Source organism: Littorina saxatilis, linkage group LG12 (assembly GCF_037325665.1).
Source record: "Littorina saxatilis isolate snail1 linkage group LG12, US_GU_Lsax_2.0, whole genome shotgun sequence".
Lineage (NCBI taxonomy): Eukaryota > Metazoa > Mollusca > Gastropoda > Littorinimorpha > Littorinidae > Littorina > Littorina saxatilis.
In genome coordinates, this window is record NC_090256.1 from 1,553,314 (window position 1) to 1,574,176 (window position 20,863).

At 42.2% G+C, this 20,863-nt stretch overlaps 1 protein-coding gene across 1 annotated transcript in view; it reads right to left on the reverse strand.

Moving 5' to 3' along the window:
- Nucleotides 1–20,586, reverse strand: part of LOC138981028 (uncharacterized) — a 63,611-nt gene extending 43,025 nt beyond the window's left edge. Inside the window, exons 1-2 of the mRNA XM_070353823.1 lie at nucleotides 20,379–20,586; nucleotides 1,116–2,480 (exon numbers count right to left, since the gene is read on the reverse strand). Of these exons, the coding sequence (XP_070209924.1) occupies nucleotides 1,116–1,529 (414 nt within the window). The 5' untranslated portion in view covers nucleotides 1,530–2,480; nucleotides 20,379–20,586. The remainder of the gene's footprint in view (nucleotides 1–1,115; nucleotides 2,481–20,378) is intronic.
- Between the last annotated feature and the right edge of the window lie 277 nt (nucleotides 20,587–20,863).

Genomic DNA, 20,863 nt, shown 5'->3' on the forward strand with positions numbered 1-20,863 from the left:
ATGGACAGCATTACAGAGGGATACACATCCTGAATGACAGGCCATCCCTTACAACATACTTCATGACCCTGCAACATGGACAGCATTACAGAGGGATACACATCCTGAATGACAGGCCATCCCTTACAACATACTTCTAACGTCTGTTTGTCCCTTGACACACTTTCACGGAGACTCCTGGCACATTTTTATCGAGACTCAGCCACAGACACTGATTCTCACATTTGTAATCTTATCAGAGACATTATGGAATTGACTGATCGTTTCCTGGATTTTGTGTGTGTACATCCTGTCAAAGATACCAAGGAGCAATCAATTCTTGAATGTTGACGCCCAACCACAGACAAGCTAACTAGTCTATTGTGGATTCTTTAAAACATACCATCACAGACATAGGTGCTAGAATATTTCTAAGACTTTTCAACACGGTGTCAAAGACAGAATTAAGTAAGACATTCGTTGACTTATTGTTTTAGCTCATGTCATTAAAGACAGGACTGGCAGGTCAATTCTTCGAATTGTTTAACATTCAAACAAAATCTACAAGAGAGAGAGAAAGGGGAATAAGAGGGGGGAGAGAGAGAAAGGGGAATAAGAGGGGGGAGAGAGAGAAAGGGGGATAAGAGGGGGGAGAGAGAGAAAGGGGATAAGAGGGGGGGAGAGAGCCCAAGCTAGTCAGACAGAGAGAGAGAGAGAGAGAGAGAGAGAGAGAGAGAGAGAGAGAGAGAGAGAGAGAGAGAGAGAGAGAGAGAGAGAGAGAGAGAGAGAGAGAGAGAGAGTGTGTGTGTGTGTGAAAGAAAGAGAGAACGAGAAAGCGAGAGAAAGAAAGAAAGAGAAAGTCAGACAGATATACAGAGGAAGAGAGAGAGAGACAGAGAGAGAGAGACAGACAGACAGAGAGACAGAGACAGACAGACAGAGAGACAGAGAGAGACAGACAGACAGTCAGTTATGTAGGCAGACAGACACGCAGACAGAGACAAAGTCGACAGACATACAGAGAGACAGACAGACAGACAGAGAGACAGATAGACAGGCAGACAGACAGACAGACATAGAGAGACAAAGACAGAGAGATCGAGATCTAGCCAGACAGACATCAAGACACCACTCACCCTAACAGCCCCGCAGTAGGCGATGCCCTTGTTCCCACCTCCCTCTAGGACGATGTTGTGGAAAGGGTATTCGTACTCCATAGGGTCGATGCTCCGCGCTTTCCGGTCTGTCTTATCCAGCACAGAGAAGAACCTGCCCCTCCTCTCGAAGTGGATTATGCCGTCGACACTGTCCTTGGCCTTCTGGATGATGTTCTCCGCATGTTGGGAATCACCGGAGAAGGTCCGGTGTCGGTCCGAGTCGTTGTCGGAGCTGGATGTGTCGTCGTCGGACGAGTCGTCGTCGGCCCCCTCGATGTTCTTGTCAAAGTGCTGCTGCTGTGCTGCGCGAATCTTGGCCAGCACGGGCGGTACGTCTGCATGTTCTGCTGCGCGAAGCTGGATGGCTTTGCGAGAACTTTCGCAGTTTCCCATTGCTGCAGTAAGAAGATAATCTCTGTTTGGACACTGTCTTTATTCAAAAAGGGTTTGTTGTTGATGTTCCGGCACCCTTTTTCTTAGCCGTTTTTGTTGTTGTCGCAATGTCGTTTCCAAACTTTCAAAGTTCAAACACCTCTTTCTTAATTTTTGCTTAATTTCAAACACCGGTCACATGTCGTCTGCCCGTGTTCTCTGTGTTGACACGTTGCTTTCTCAACTTCTTGCTGGAAGCCTCACATTTTCTGTACTCTGTTCTTTCAATTGTTTCCCTTGTTGCTCATATCATTTCCCTTGGAATACAAACCTCTCAGAACAAAGTTGCACAGCTGCTTGCTGTATTCAAACCAATCCAGATTATCAGCACTTCTCGTCACAGCGAAGATCTCTGAAGCACTTGTCACTTGAATACGCAATCGAAACACAATGTAATTACCGGACTTAAAAAAATAGACTTCCTGAAGCATGTGTGAAGGCGGGTTTCTTGGTATTCAAACCGTTCATTCATTAATCACTTTTACTGACAACTAGACAGAGACAACAGAGTGCAGCGCAATGGTTTCCGGACACTTCAAGCGATCACACCACACAAGCGGCGCAGTTTCGTCCGACAACCAGTCACCCCCGGTCCCGTCACACCACACGATTCAGCAGGACACAGCTAGGCTTGTTTGTGACGATACATCCTCGACTTCTCACCTCCGCAAACAAGTCTTCATCTCGCGTGCGGCGCGGCGTTAATCCGCTGGGGGTCCCCCCTAAATCCGCTTTATCCAGAAATAATGACCAGAGAGACTGGTTGCTGCAATCGCAGTGGGAGTAAAGATAGCAACAAGGCGGCTTCTGCACGGACGTGCGTGATGTATGTATCTTTTCTGACTGACTGGGGAGATTTTGTTGAGAGTTGAATCAGGCTGTTGTGACCAGGATCCTTTTAGACTTGATGGACTGAAACAATGATAATAGAAATACAAATAAATACTTATTAATTGGCCCTTCACAAGAACGCAAGGCAATCAGCAAAAACGTGGGCATGACCATACGGTTACAACGAGAGAAGGATTTATGCATGTAAAAACGTGACCAACAATCGGTGGAGCAGATAAAACAAGACAAAAACGTACAGTAAATTGCAGGGAGAAGTTAGTTTCAGACAAAACAGTCACACCAGAAAAACAAGAAAGAAAAGAGACCAGACAGGTAACACAAAGACATAAAGACGCACAACGTTGACACAAAGACATAAAGACGCACAACGTTGACACAAAGACATAAAGACGCACAACGTTGACACAAAGACATAAAGACGCACAACGTTGACACAAAGACATAAAGACGCACAACGTTGGCGCACTTCACAACTCGTACAATTGTCCGTGGTGGAAACTTTGGCACAATAATGATCATGTTTGGTTTACTGTTGTTACGGGGAAAACGTACACACAATAATGATCATGTTTGGTTTACTGTTGTTACGGGGAAAACGTACACACAATAATGATCATGTTTGGTTTACTGTTGTTACGGGGAAAACGTACACACAATAATGATCATGTTTGGTTTACTGTTGTTACGGGGAAAACGTACACACAATAATGATCATGTTTGGTTTACTGTTGTTACGGGGAAAACGTACACACAATAATGATCATGTTTGGTTTACTGTTGTTACGGGGAAAACGTACACACAATAATGATCATGTTTGGTTTACTGTTGTTACGGGGAAAACGTACACACAATAATGATCATGTTTGGTTTACTGTTGTTACGGGGAAAACGTACACACAATAATGATCATGTTTGGTTTACTGTTGTTACGGGGAAAACGTACACACAATTAAGTTAAAAGCATATCACAAAGTCCTGACACTGCATACGTCTGGGTGTTTTAAACCCTACTAGGGTTTCAGGGAATGAACACTATAATCATGTAGACAAACTATGTGTAAACAATACGTTAAGAGCTTTTACATTGTTTACCCCGTGTTCAAATTTTTTTGCAAACCTACACAATAGATTACCACATACTTTTTTTTAAAGCTAATGCTAAACCTTAAACATTTCTATTGTACATCCTACTCGTCTACATGCTTTTTCCATATCTGTATTGACTTTGTTTCTTTGCTCGTCTTGTGTTAATGTAAGCCACAATTGATTCATTCACCACTTATGCTTATGGTGTAGGAAACTGTAAACTGATTATACGTCCAGACAAACCCTTTTAACGTGTTTCTTATTCCAGGATAACGCAGCTTCTGCTGAATCGATGGAAAACATCCCTGTGGAAATGACTGTGCAATTATTTGGAGACAAACTTGGTGTCGATATGATTTCTAGCCAAGTAGCGTGGGCAAGCCCTCCTCATGGGAATTCCCCCACGAGCACAAATACAGATTACTACGGCAAACACACATTATTTTTCATTGCCCAGGCGATCACATCATTGGCCTTAGCCAGGAAGAGTGTCATGAGTAATTCACCCATTCTCAGCAATGCGGTGCAACTGATGTCGCCTTAGGTTATTTTTCAAACGCGAATGCTGTTTAACGCTTGTACACTGTCATTATGTGTCGCCAACTTCTAGCAACCATAGCAATTGAAAACACAATCTGTTAGTTGACAGATATGAATGTTTGTGTTACGGTTTTATAAGTCTGTCTTCTTCAACATGTCGTACACATTGATCATTTAAACGTTATATTAATCTAAATATTCAGCTTTGTAGAAAGAAAATGTTGTTGCGTACTTTTCAATGATACACACGTTAGTACATTTTACACAAAAGCATTTCAGAACCTGATCAAATCACTACTTTCGATCGAGGATGTGTATAAAATTGTATACAGAAATAAATCTTCTGAAAAACCTAATCAGTATGTTCTGAGCCAGTTCACTGTTCGTCAAACCTGGGGTCGCAATGCACTACGTTGCAGAGAATGGGCGAATTGCATGTCGTCCATATACTCTCTCTCTCTCTCTCTCTCTCTCTCTCTCTCTCTCTCTCTCTCTCTCTCTCTCTCTCTCTCTCTCTCTCTCTCTCTCTCTCTCTCTCTCTCTCTCTCTCTCTCTCTCTCTCTCTCTCTCTCTCTCTCTCTCTCTCTCTCTCTCTCTCTCTCTCTCTCTCTCTCTCTCTCTCTCTCTCTCTCTCTCTCTCTCTCTCTTGTCTTGTCTAATACACTTTCTAAGTTCTGAGTTCTCTTGCCTAACACATGTTTTCTTCTGTTCGTCTGTCACCGTGTATCAATTGTGATGTCAGTAATAAACGTGGGAAAAAATATAACTAAATCGTTGAGAATAAATGTGTTGTATGCAAGGCAAAGGGCTTCCGAAGAAGAAAAAGGTCAACTGTTTCGCAAACCCCAACCGCCCTCGCAAAGTATATCTTCGTTTGTACAAAAATTGCAGACAGAAATAAACTTTCGCACATATATGTCGGTGTTGCAATCCAAAGTATTCTACCAATCGTAGACAACCGTATCTTGCAGTATAAGGTCAATGCCATTTGACTTCACATTCAATGTGATCAAGCGGAAAAGTGACAGTCTACAGAGATCACGTTCAGGCCGGATTCTTTTGGCTAAAAAACCTGTTTGAAGTTCACGACGGATGCGTCTTGAAGAGGACTAACTTAAAAGCCATGTTGCTCACTCACATCCACACTTCAGAGTATCTGCAGCAAGGTCGAAGTCTGTATACATTTACAGTTCATTAGCCGAAGAGCACTCGATACCGCTACTTAATCGTTTAAAGTTGGGCGTTGAGGCCGCTTGTCAATCGATCCGAGTAAGCGCGTAGAAACCTTGCGTACTTTCTCGCAGGAATTGCGACACTGATACAGCAAAATGCGAGATCATGAACGTGAGATGGGACAAAAAATGACAAAAGACAAAAGGAACGATGTAATACACGTCTTTGAATGGCAATTGTCGGTTATGTTTCACCACAGGTATTGCATAAACCTGTAATGCATAAAGCTGTAATGCATAAAGCTGTAGTACTATCAATTCAGCTTGCTTTTGTATTGGCATTCCTGTCTGTGTTGCGCGATCACTGACGGCCATATTGTTACAAATGCCACACTTTGAAAAGACATGCACACAAATCATTCAGAACATTGCTTTTTAATTTGATTGTGTGGCATTTCTCCGATGGCAATCATCGATTTTGTTTCAGAACAGGTATTGCACAAACCCGTTTAAAATGTTTTTGATTTTCAGCAATGATTAACTCAAATGTACATTACGAAGCTGATTTCTTCATTGCTTTGTCGTTCTCGTGCGATCACCCCAAGGTGATGAATCATAGAGGACAATGAGTTAGATGCTAGGAGTGCGAAACATGACGCTCCATAGCAAAACAAACGTGTGCAAAACTGGTTTGGGGAACTGCAGCGTGTTTTGGTTGCACACTGAACGATCCAAATTGACCTACGTACACACAAAAATCGTTTGGTGATAAACGTCCTTATGCTATCACATTTCCCCCGTACTCCGAAAAAAACAAATCCTGTTCATTATTTCAAATTCCCGGATGTCGTTCCGTGACATGCTGTGTTTAAGTATTCCTGTTCCCGTTTTAACCCAGTTCAGTCGTTCCTACAATTCGACCCATAAACTCGAACACCAGCAAATACGGGCATCTAGCGGTAACCGATCTGGATACGCCCCACTGGCAATTGACCAACTTTACCAGTTTGTTGTTCAGTAAACCGTGTCCTACGAAATCCACGTTACCCTCAAATTCAAGGCACCTCCCTTCCCAAACAGACTATCTGGTAAATCACAATACGTCCGTTCAGGCTTCCACCTGGATAAATAGCATCATTTTACTTGGAAACATACAACAAATCTACAATCTGGCTGAATTCTGTGCATAGTTGAAATTGTTTGCTTATTTGAATTTGTAACTGACATCTATGTCAATCTGCGAATGAATCCAGCAAACATTTCTAATGTGTTTTAAGGTTTAATCTTAATAGTGTATAATATTGTGCAATATAGCTATTCTGATGGATACGTGGGGGAATTCGGGGACTGTGATTGGATGGTCTCTTCCGATCATCAAAGCATAATGCTACGGAAGTCGGCCATTGTTGCCAATATCCAAAAGCAAATTGGCAATAACAAAGACGCATGGTTCCGGTTTACCCATCTGTATCACACGAGTGTTTCAATCGACAACAGCATACACTGACAACTTGAAATTCTTCTCGGGAATGTTTTTCAGCTTTACAAATCTGCTAACTTCCCGATGAAACAGGACTAAACCAATTATTTTCTGTCCCTAAACACCACAAAATGCCCAAAGTCGAAAGATGTAGTACAAACAGGGGAGTAAAACAGAACAGCCGTGTTTGTGTGCCTGTGTGAGCTCAGTTGCCGACTAAAGGCCTGTCCAGACACTCAAGGCTGACCCTGTCCACATTTGACTTATGCTCAAAACGGTCCCGCTGCGGCGTGCCGCGGCGGGCAATGATCGCGTAGCGTTATTTGCAGAAGAATAGAACGTGTTCTAATTTCTCTGACACAGACATAGAACGGCGGAAATTTGACCAATCAGAGCGATGACGTCAGCCGCTCGCGGCGTGGCAGTCGATGTAACTGAACCTTCCTGCCTTTAGGTGACCTTGACGCTTCCGCTCCACTGATACCGCGTTGTGAAAAAAGTCGTCGATGTGTGGCCACTCGGCAAAATTCCGCGCGACGCATAAAACGGCCTGCGGCGCATATACCGTAAAACGGCGTCCAAGTCTGGTCGGCCCTTAACACAAACTTTCGCATTCGGCTTTTCTTATCTCGTAACTCTACCACTCTTATCACTTCCCCTCTGAAGTATTGATGTACAACCCATGGCACGCGTTTATAACTGAGGTTGAAAAATTCGCTTCATGACGAGACAAGTATAAATGCCATTCACCCAAACTGAAAACTTCTCTGCCGTCTGCTCGCGTTGTACGGATTAGCTGTTCTCTTCTCCTCCCCTTGTTTCATCCTAGTTCTTCAGTTGTTTCTAGTTTTCCGTTGATGTTGTGTTTTGGTCTTCTTCATAACTAGTCTTGTTCAAAATTCGCATCGCATGCACTGATAATTAGGTTTTTTTCGTTGTGTATATGTGACGTTAGAGTTACTACGCAACAGGCTAGGTGGCGTCTATTTTCTTTTTCTTATGTCACATGCCAACAGGATATGCAAGATAGTTAAGTGACCATAATAATGCGTAACATGTTTGTTAATTTGTTTTATTTTCAGGGTCAACGATAACACAGAACAAGAGCATGATAGGATGAACACGATAACACAAAACAAGGGCATGATAGGATGCACATGATAACACAGAACAAGGGCATGATAGGATGCACATGATAACACAGAACAAGGGCATGATAGGATGCACATGATAACACAGAACAAGGGCATGATAGGATGCACATGATAACACAGAACAAGGGCATGATAGGATGCACATGATAACACAGAACAAGGGCATAATAGGATGCACATGATAACACAGAACAAGGGCATGATAGGATGCACATGATAACACAGAACAAGGGCATGATAGGATGCACATGATAACACAAAACAAGGGCATGATAGGATGCACATGATAACACAGAACAAGGGCATGATAGGATGCACATGATAACACAGAACAAGGGCATAATAGGATGCACATGATAACACAGAACAAGGGCATGATAGGATGCACATGATAACACAAAACAAGGGCATGATAGGATGCACATGATAACACAGAACAAGGGCATAATAGGATGCACATGATAACACAGAACAAGGGCATGATAGGATGCACATGATAACACAGAACAAGGGCGTGATAGGATGCACATGATAACACAGAACAAGGGCATAATAGGATGCACATGATAACACAGAACAAGGGCATAATAGGATGCACATGATAACACAGAACAAGGGCATGATATGATGCACATGATAACACAGAACAAGGGCATGATAGGATGCACATGATAACACAAAACAAGGGCATGATAGGATGCACATGATAACACAGAACAAGGGCATGATAGGATGCACACGATAACACAGAACAAGGGCATGATAGGATGCACATGATAACACAAAACAAGGGCATGATAGGATGCACATGATAACACAGAACAAGGGCATAATAGGATGCACATGATAACACAAAACAAGGGCATAATAGGATGCACATGATAACACAGAACAAGGGCATGATATGATGCACATGATAACACAGAACAAGGGCATAATAGGATGCACATGATAACACAGAACAAGGGCATGATAGGATGCACATGATAACACAGAACAAGGGCATGATAGGATGCACATGATAACACAGAACAAGGGCATAATAGGATGCACATGATAACACAGAACAAGGGCATGATAGGATGCACATGATAACACAAAACAAGGGCATGATAGGATGCACACATGTATGATAACACAGAACAAGGGCATAATAGGATGCACATGATAACACAGAACAAGGGCATGATAGGATGCACATGATAACACAGAACAAGGGCATGATAGGATGCACATGATAACACAGAACAAGGGCGTGATAGGATGCACATGATAACACAGAACAAGGGCATGATAGGATGCACATGATAACACAGAACAAGGGCATGATAGGATGCACATGATAACACAGAACAAGGGCATAATAGGATGCACATGATAACACAGAACAAGGGCATGATAGGATGCACATGATAACACAGAACAAGGGCATAATAGGATGCAAATGATAACACAGAACAAGGGCATGATAGGATGCACATGATAACACAGAACAAGGGCATAATAGGATGCACATGATAACACAGAACAAGGGCATGATAGGATGCACATGATAACACAGAACAAGGGCATAATAGGATGCACATGATAACACAAAACAAGGGCATGATAGGATGCACATGATAACACAGAACAAGGGCATAATAGGATGCACATGATAACACAGAACAAGGGCATGATAGGATGCACATGATAACACAGAACAAGGGCATAATAGGATGCACATGATAACACAGAACAAGGGCATGATAGGATGCACATGATAACACAGAACAAGGGCATGATAGGATGCACATGATAACACAGAACAAGGGCATGATAGGATGCACATGATAACACAAAACAAGGGCATGATAGGATGCACATGATAACACAGAACAAGGGCATGATAGGATGCACATGATAACACAGAACAAGGGCATGATAGGATGCACATGATAACACAGAACAAGGGCATGATAGGATGCACATGATAACACAGAACAAGGGCAGTGATAGGATGCACATGATAACACAGAACAAGGGCATAATAGGATGCACACGATAACACAAAACAAGGGCATGATAGGATGCACATGATAACACAGAACAAGGGCATGATAGGATGCACATGATAACACAGAACAAGGGCATGATAGGATGCACATGATAACACAGAACAAGGGCATAATAGGATGCACATGATAACACAAAACAAGGGCATGATAGGATGCACATGATAACACAGAACAAGGGCATAATAGGATGCACACGATAACACAAAACAAGGGCATGATAGGATGCACATGATAACACAGAACAAGGGCATAATAGGATGCACATGATAACACAAAACAAGGGCATAATAGGATGCACATGATAACACAGAACAAGGGCATGATAGGATGCACATGATAACACAGAACAAGGGCATGATAGGATGCACATGATAACACAGAACAAGGGCATGATAGGATGCACATGATAACACAAAACAAGGGCATGATAGGATGCACATGATAACACAGAACAAGGGCATAATAGGATGCACATGATAACACAGAACAAGGGCATGATAGGATGCACATGATAACACAGAACAAGGGCATAATAGGATGCACATGATAACACAGAACAAGGGCATGATAGGATGCACACGATAACACAGAACAAGGGCATGATAGGATGCACATGATAACACAGAACATGATAGGATGCACATGATAACACAGAACAAGGGCATGATAGGATGCACATGATAACACAGAACAAGGGCATGATATGATGCACATGATAACACAGAACAAGGGCATGATAGGATGCACATGATAACACAGAACAAGGGCATAATAGGATGCACATGATAACACAGAACATGATAGGATGCACATGATAACACAGAACAAGGGCATAATAGGATGCACATGATAACACAGAACAAGGGCATGATAGGATGCACATGATAACACAAAACAAGGGCATGATAGGATGCACATGATAACACAGAACAAGGGCATGATAGGATGCACATGATAACACAAAACAAGGGCATGATAGGATGCACATGATAACACAGAACAAGGGCATGATAGGATGCACATAATAACACAGAACAAGGGCATGATAGGATGCACATGATAACACAGAACAAGGGCATAATAGGATGCACATGATAACACAGAACAAGGGCATAATAGGATGCACATGATAACACAGAACAAGGGCATGATAGGATGCACATGATAACACAAAACAAGGGCATGATAGGATGCACATGATAACACAGAACAAGGGCATGATAGGATGCACATGATAACACAAAACAAGGGCATGATAGGATGCACATGATAACACAGAACAAGGGCATGATAGGATGCACATGATAACACAGAACAAGGGCATGATAGGATGCACATGATAACACAAAACAAGGGCATGATAGGATGCACATGATAACACAAAACAAGGGCATGATAGGATGCACATGATAACACAAAACAAGGGCATGATAGGATGCACATGATAACACAAAACAAGGGCATGATAGGATGCACATGATAACACAGAACAAGGGCATAATAGGATGCACATGATAACACAAAACAAGGGCATGATAGGAAGCACATGATAACACAGAACAAGGGCATGATAGGATGCACATGATAACACAGAACAAGGGCATGATAGGAATGCACATGATAACACAGAACAAGGGCATGATAGGATGCACATGATAACACAGAACAAGGGCATGATAGAATGCACATGATAACACAGAACAAGGGCATGATAGGATGCACATGATAACACAGAACATGATAGGATGCACATGATAACACAGAACAAGGGCATAATAGGATGCACATGATAACACAGAACAAGGGCATGATAGGATGCACATGATAACACAGAACAAGGGCATGATAGGATGCACATGATAACACAAAACAAGGGCATAATATGATGCACATGATAACACAGAACAAGGGCATAATAGGATGCACATGATAACACAGAACAAGGGCATGATAGGATGCACATGATAACACAAAACAAGGGCATGATAGGATGCACATGATAACACAGAACAAGGGCATGATAGGATGCACATGATAACACAAAACAAGGGCATGATAGGAAGCACATGATAACACAGAACAAGGGCATGATAGGATGCACATGATAACACAGAACAAGGGCATGATAGGATGCACATGATAACACAGAACAAGGGCATAATAGGATGCACATGATAACACAGAACAAGGGCGTGATAGGATGCACATGATAACACAGAACATGATATGATGCACATGATAACACAGAACAAGGGCATAATAGGATGCACATGATAACACAGAACAAGGGCATAATAGGATGCACATGATAACACAGAACAAGGGCATAATAGGATGCACATGATAACACAGAACAAGGGCATGATAGGATGCACATGATAACACAGAACAAGGGCATGATAGGATGCACACGATAACACAGAACAAGGGCATGATAGGATGCACATGATAACACAGAACAAGGGCATGATAGGATGCACATGATAACACAGAACAAGGGCATGATAGGATGCACATGATAACACAGAACAAGGGCATGATAGGATGCACATGATAACACAGAACAAGGGCATGATAGGATGCACATGATAACACAAAACAAGGGCATGATAGGATGCACATGATAACACAGAACAAGGGCATGATAGGATGCACACGATAACACAGAACAAGGGCATGATAGGATGCACATGATAACACAGAACATGATAGGATGCACATGATAACACAGAACATGATAGGATGCACATGATAACACAGAACATGATATGATGCACATGATAACACAAAACAAGGGCATGATAGGATGCACATGATAACACAGAACATGATATGATGCACATGATAACACAAAACAAGGGCATGATAGGATGCACATGATAACACAGAACAAGGGCATGATAGGATGCACATGATAACACAGAACATGATAGGATGCACATGATAACACAGAACAAGGGCATGATAGGATGCACATGATAACACAGAACAAGGGCATGATAGGATGCACATGATAACACAGAACAAGGGCATAATAGGATGCACATGATAACACAAAACAAGGGCATAATAGGATGCACATGATAACACAGAACATGATAGGATGCACATGATAACACAGAACAAGGGCATGATAGGATGCACATGATAACACAGAACAAGGGCATAATAGGATGCACATGATAACACAGAACAAGGGCATGATAGGATGCACATGATAACACAGAACAAGGGCATGATAGGATGCACATGATAACACAAAACAAGGGCATGATAGAATGCACATGATAACACAGAACAAGGGCATGATAGGATGCACATGATAACACAGAACATGATAGGATGCACATGATAACACAGAACAAGGGCATGATAGGATGCACATGATAACACAGAACAAGGGCATGATAGGATGCACATGATAACACAGAACAAGGGCATAATAGGATGCACATGATAACACAGAACATGATAGGATGCACATGATAACACAGAACAAGGGCATGATAGGATGCACATGATAACACAGAACAAGGGCATGATAGGATGCACATGATAACACAGAACAAGGGCATGATAGGATGCACATGATAACACAGAACAAGGGCATAATAGGATGCACATGATAACACAGAACAAGGGCATGATAGGATGCACATGATAACACAGAACAAGGGCATAATAGGATGCACATGATAACACAGAACAAGGGCATGATATGATGCACATGATAACACAGAACAAGGGCGTGATAGGATGCACATGATAACACAAAACAAGGGCATAATAGGATGCACATGATAACACAGAACAAGGGCATGATAGGATGCACATGATAACACAGAACAAGGGCATGATAGGATGCACACGATAACACAGAACAAGGGCATGATATGATGCACATGATAACACAAAACAAGGGCATGATAGGATGCACATGATAACACAGAACAAGGGCATAATAGGATGCACATGATAACACAGAACAAGGGCATAATAGGATGCACATGATAACACAGAACAAGGGCATGATAGGATGCACATGATAACACAGAACAAGGGCATGATAGGATGCACACATGTATGATAACACAGAACAAGGGCATGATAGGATGCACATGATAACACAGAACAAGGGCATGATAGGATGCACATGATAACACAGAACAAGGGCATGATATGATGCACATGATAACACAGAACAAGGGCATAATAGGATGCACATGATAACACAGAACAAGGGCGTGATATGATGCACATGATAACACAGAACAAGGGCATAATAGGATGCACATGATAACACAGAACAAGGGCATGATATGATGCACATGATAACACAGAACAAGGGCATAATAGGATGCACATGATAACACAGAACAAGGGCGTGATATGATGCACATGATAACACAGAACAAGGGCATAATAGGATGCACATGATAACACAGAACAAGGGCATGATATGATGCACATGATAACACAGAACAAGGGCGTGATAGGATGCACATGATAACACAGAACAAGGGCATGATAGGATGCACATGATAACACAAAACAAGGGCGTGATAGGATGCACATGATAACACAGAACAAGGGCATGATAGGATGCACATGATAACACAGAACAAGGGCATGATAGGATGCACATGATAACACAGAACAAGGGCATGATAGGATGCACATGATAACACAGAACAAGGGCATAATAGGATGCACATGATAACACAGAACAAGGGCATGATAACACAAAACAAGGGCATGATAGGATGCACATGATAACACAGAACAAGGGCATAATAGGATGCACATGATAACACAGAACAAGGGCATGATAACACAAAACAAGGGCATGATAGGATGCACATGATAACACAGAACAAGGGCATGATAGGATGCACATGATAACACAGAACAAGGGCATGATAGGATGCACATGATAACACAGAACAAGGGCATAATAGGATGCACATGATAACACAAAACAAGGGCATGATAGGATGCACATGATAACACAGAACAAGGGCATAATAGGATGCACATGATAACACAAAACAAGGCATGATAGGATGCACATGATAACACAGAACAAGGGCATAATAGGATGCACATGATAACACAAAACAAGGGCATAATAGGATGCACATGATAACACAGAACAAGGGCATAATAGGATGCACATGATAACACAAAACAAGGGCATGATAGGATGCACATGATAACACAGAACAAGGGCATGATAGGATGCACATGATAACACAGAACAAGGGCATAATAGGATGCACATGATAACACAGAACAAGGGCATAATAGGATGCACATGATAACACAGAACAAGGGCATGATAGGATGCACATGATAACACAGAACAAGGGCATGATAGGATGCACATGATAACACAGAACAAGGGCATGATAGGATGCACATGATAACACAGAACAAGGGCATGATAGGATGCACATGATAACACAGAACATGATATGATGCACATGATAACACAGAACAAGGGCATGATAGGATGCACATGATAACACAGAACAAGGGCATAATAGGATGCACATGATAACACAGAACAAGGGCATGATAGGATGCACATGATAACACAGAACAAGGGCATGATAGGATGCACATGATAACACAGAACAAGGGCATGATAGGATGCACATGATAACACAAAACAAGGGCATGATAGGATGCACATGATAACACAGAACAAGGGCATGATAGGATGCACATGATAACACAAAACAAGGGCATGATAGGATGCACATGATAACACAGAACAAGGGCATGATAGGATGCACATGATAACACAAAACAAGGGCATGATAGGAATGCACATGATAACACAGAACAAGGGCATGATAGGATGCACATGATAACACAAAACAAGGGCATGATAGGATGCACATGATAACACAGAACAAGGGCATGATAGGATGCACATGATAACACAGAACAAGGGCATGATAGGAATGCACATGATAACACAGAACAAGGGCATGATAGGATGCACATGATAACACAGAACAAGGGCATGATAGATGCACATGATAACACAGAACAAGGGCATGATAGGATGCACATGATAACACAGAACATGATAGGATGCACATGATAACACAGAACAAGGGCATAATAGGATGCACATGATAACACAGAACAAGGGCATGATAGGATGCACATGATAACACAAAACAAGGGCATGATAGGATGCACATGATAACACAGAACAAGGGCATGATAGGATGCACATGATAACACAAAACAAGGGCATGATAGGAAGCACATGATAACACAGAACAAGGGCATGATAGGATGCACATGATAACACAGAACAAGGGCATGATAGGAAGCACATGATAACACAGAACAAGGGCATGATAGGATGCACATGATAACACAGAACAAGGGCATGATAGGATGCACATGATAACACAGAACAAGGGCATGATAGGATGCACATGATAACACAGAACAAGGGCATGATATGATGCACATGATAACACAGAACAAGGGCATAATAGGATGCACATGATAACACAGAACAAGGGCGTGATAGGATGCACATGATAACACAGAACAAGGGCATAATAGGATGCACATGATAACACAGAACAAGGGCATGATAGGATGCACATGATAACACAGAACAAGGGCATGATAGGATGCACATGATAACACAAAACAAGGGCATGATAGGATGCACATGATAACACAGAACAAGGGCATGATAGGATGCACATGATAACACAGAACAAGGGCATGATATGATGCACATGATAACACAGAACAAGGGCATAATAGGATGCACATGATAACACAGAACAAGGGCATGATAGGAAGCACATGATAACACAAAACAAGGGCATGATAGGATGCACATGATAACACAGAACAAGGGCATAATAGGATGCACATGATAACACAGAACAAGGGCGTGATAGGATGCACATGATAACACAGAACATGATAGGATGCACATGATAACACAGAACAAGGGCATGATAGGATGCACATGATAACACAGAACAAGGGCATAATAGGATGCACATGATAACACAGAACAAGGGCATAATAGGATGCACATGATAACACAGAACAAGGGCATGATAGGATGCACATGATAACACAGAACAAGGGCATGATAGGATGCACATGATAACACAAAACAAGGGCATGATAGGATGCACATGATAACACAGAACAAGGGCATGATAGGATGCACATGATAACACAGAACAAGGGCATGATAGGATGCACATGATAACACAGAACAAGGGCATAATAGGATGCACATGATAACACAGAACAAGGGCATGATAGGATGCACATGATAACACAGAACAAGGGCATGATAGGATGCACATGATAACACAGAACAAGGGCATAATAGGATGCACATGATAACACAGAACAAGGGCATAATAGGATGCACATGATAACACAGAACAAGGGCATGATAGGATGCACATGATAACACAGAACAAGGGCATAATAGGATGCACATGATAACACAGAACAAGGGCATGATAGGATGCAGTTTCCCGCCGCAGACGATGTGTTTTATTTTTGTTTATTGCTTGCTGGGGTTGGCCAACGTGCGTCATCACCAATCCCAAATCATACCTCACAAAGAGTTGAACACATCAAACTTTTCATCCTTTACATTTTCTCTTGTAACTGTAAGGCATTCCCGAGTACATCCTCTTGAAAATGACGATAGATTCGTTCAGTTTTGTATCTCTGATAAAAGCATCCTTCCACGAAGTCACCTACCAAATACTGGAAACCCTTATATTAACTGGGTGAAGCCTGTCCTGAACTGAGCGAGGTCGATTACGCAAAGTGTACTTGGAGAAGCGCGTCGTTCAAAGCTTTAGCACTGAGTTTTCGGTAAAAAAAAAAACTTCGCAGAGTTGACTTCGTGCTCAATTAGATCCCGTCCTAAAGCCGACTTCGTGCTCAATTAGATCCCATCCTAAAGCCGACTTCGTGCTCAATTAGATCCCGTCCTAAAGCCGACTTCGTGCTCAATTAGATCCCGTCCTAAAGCCGACTTCGCCAAGACTACTTCACGAAGCCCGCTGAACGAAGCTTTTGCAATGAATTTTCGGTAAAAAAGACTTCACCAAGTTTTTGCAAAGGCAACTTCGGGATGAATTAAGAAAGGCCTGGCTAAGTTGCCTTTTGTTGAGAGTGCGATTTTTTGTCTGAATTGATCTTGTGACTGACATCTATGACATCTATGTCAGTCTGCTAAATGAATTCAGGTGGGTTTTTTAATCTTAAACTTGACTTGAGGCAGCCGAGTTAATTTTGTTATCATACTGACATAATTATACTCTTATCCCTTGTAAAAGCCTGTACAGATATATGTCAAAAACAAACAGATCAAGAACAAATACTTTACTGTCTGTCTTTACAAAACAGAAATTAGACTTAGGCCTGCCTCACAATTACAAACGATATTGCGCAAAGACATAAATCTGAAAACCAAAAGTTCGATTAAACATCGAGGGATCTTCATTGACACGCGCATAGTCTGGAGTCATTTTTTTTTTAAAGAAGGCTTCTACTGGTAACTGTTTGTAGGATAATAAAGAATATGACAAGGCACGTCTCTCACGTGCTCTAATTTCCAAGTTGACATCGTTCTGCCAGCCTATCGACCGGGTACCTCGACTCCACAGTGACAGACATGGGGAAATACGAGGAACTCTGATATATGTACAGTTTTACAAGATTATTCCGCCTCTGATTCCTTCTTTCTCTATCTCTCTCTATTCCCCTGTGTGTGTATGCGTATGCGTATGAGTATGTGTGGGCGCGTTCATGCGTGCGCGCGCTCGCGCGTGTGTGTGTTTCTCTCTCTGTCTCTCTCTGTCTCTCTTTCTTTCTTTCTTTCTCTCTCTCTCTCTCTCTCTCTCTCTCTCTCTCTCTCTCTCTCTCTCTCTCTCTCTCTCTCTCTCTCTCTCTCTCTCTCTCTCTCTCTCTCTCTCTCTCTCTCTCTCTCTCTCTCTCTCTCTCTCTCTCTCTCTCTCTCTCTCTCTCTCTCTCTCTCTTGGGTTTTTGTTTGTTGTTGTTTTGGTGGGTTTTTTCTCCCCTTACAATTATGTATTTATGTAATGAGTCTTTAGTAGTAGATTTAGTAGATTAGTAGTAGATTAGTAGTAGATTACTAGTAGATTCAGGGGGGGGGGGGGGGGGTTCCAAATTTCTTTTAGGAACAATTAGCCAAAGCGAAGCGTTTGGTTGAGGGCGCGAATCGCCACCAGTTGTTCTTGATAACAGCAAGTAGCAGGCATTTTATCACTTTATCAGTTGCCTCGATTTACCTTGCAGCACAAAGGAGGCCCTTTTACCTGTTGCAGGGCTTGGAAGTCCCACCCCGGGCCATTGAAAAAAGTTCAGGTATATTTACACAGCTGTCGGCAAGCTTGCTGATTCAAGTTCATAGAGGTAAACCTTCACGACTGAAGAAGACTCGTAATAATATATTCAGAAGAGTTCTGGCCAGCTTTTGCAAAGGGGGTAAGGGTCAACTGAGCGTTAGTTGAACAAACCTGTAGTGCAGGTATTTATATAAGAACATTTATTCATTGGATTTTCCCTGGTGATTTTAATCAAAAACGATTTATTTGCAGTGAAATATAAGCAAATGTATGATATTTTTCTGCAGCTGTGATAATACCTAATCAAAGCCAATGAACATGTCTTCGTTACCTTGTACTGCTTCTTCATTCTTTATCAAGAAAAGACCACATTGAAAATAGAAAGGGCGACTTCGGAACATTGTGTTCGAATCCCCTTATATTTTAGCTTTCATCTAGCAATAAAAAGAAATATGGCCGATGGATACTCTTGACGTACCTTGCAGAAAGTGAAATATGGCCGATGGATACTCTTGACGTACCTTGCAGAAAGTAGCCTATGTATTGACAGACCGGCGTAGCGGCAACCCCCCAACTTCCCCCGCCGGTTACATCACAACTGTGATGAAAGTCGGTTCAACGTGACGATTTTAAAGCTTGATTTATTACACGAGTGAACTACACAGCTTTTGATTTCAAACTTATAAATCCTAAGGCGTAGTTTTCAAGTTCTGTACTGGCGAGCTGCTTCAGTGATTGATGACTTTGGGCCAGCCGTCAGTTTGTCAAGTTTTGTGGGGCCTTGCTAGGCCTCAACACCACGTGTACTCAAGATCCCGAGACCGCATGCACACTTTGCTAGTCCCGGTTTACAATACATGTACAAAATCTCAAACACTTCAACTGTGTTGTATAAAAACTTCCGCTAGCTGTATTCTCAACACACACACACACACAAAAACACAAACAAAACTGACCACTGAGAAGAAAAAATGGTTCTCTAGTCAGTAACTATAACTGAACACATCAATACAATTTTACAGCGGCTTTGTTTTAGCGTTCAAGTAAAGTTGCTCCAGGGTACAAAACGTAAAACTTACCTTGTGGTGACAGACGACACACACAGCTGAAACAAGCAAATAGGTCGCGGCACGTCTGTATACACACACGACGGCAGGCCGCTCTCCAATAAGTAGTCCGTACGGAAAGCAGACGACAACTGTAACTGACTGGAAACACAGCTCTCCGCACTGAATAACTCGCGGTAACTCTTTCCGTTCAGCTTCAGCCCATGCGGGCGCGGGGGCAAGGCATCTCGCGTGTGAATGGAGTCGTGAACATTACAATCAGCGACATAGTCTTGTTTTGAAAGGAGTGAATGGAGAAGAAAAGAACATCGGGAACACCCTAAAAACCAGGCGGGACAGTACAGCCCACGCGAACAGTTCAATTTCCCTACATACAGAGGTGCAGCGCTGATGGTATATTTTTATTTTTTGCGCAGTGTTGGGTGATGTGTCATTCGTACCGGGGTATCCCCCAGCTAGGCCTGAGTTTGCTGAATACAAGTGGCAGTCCCCTCCGA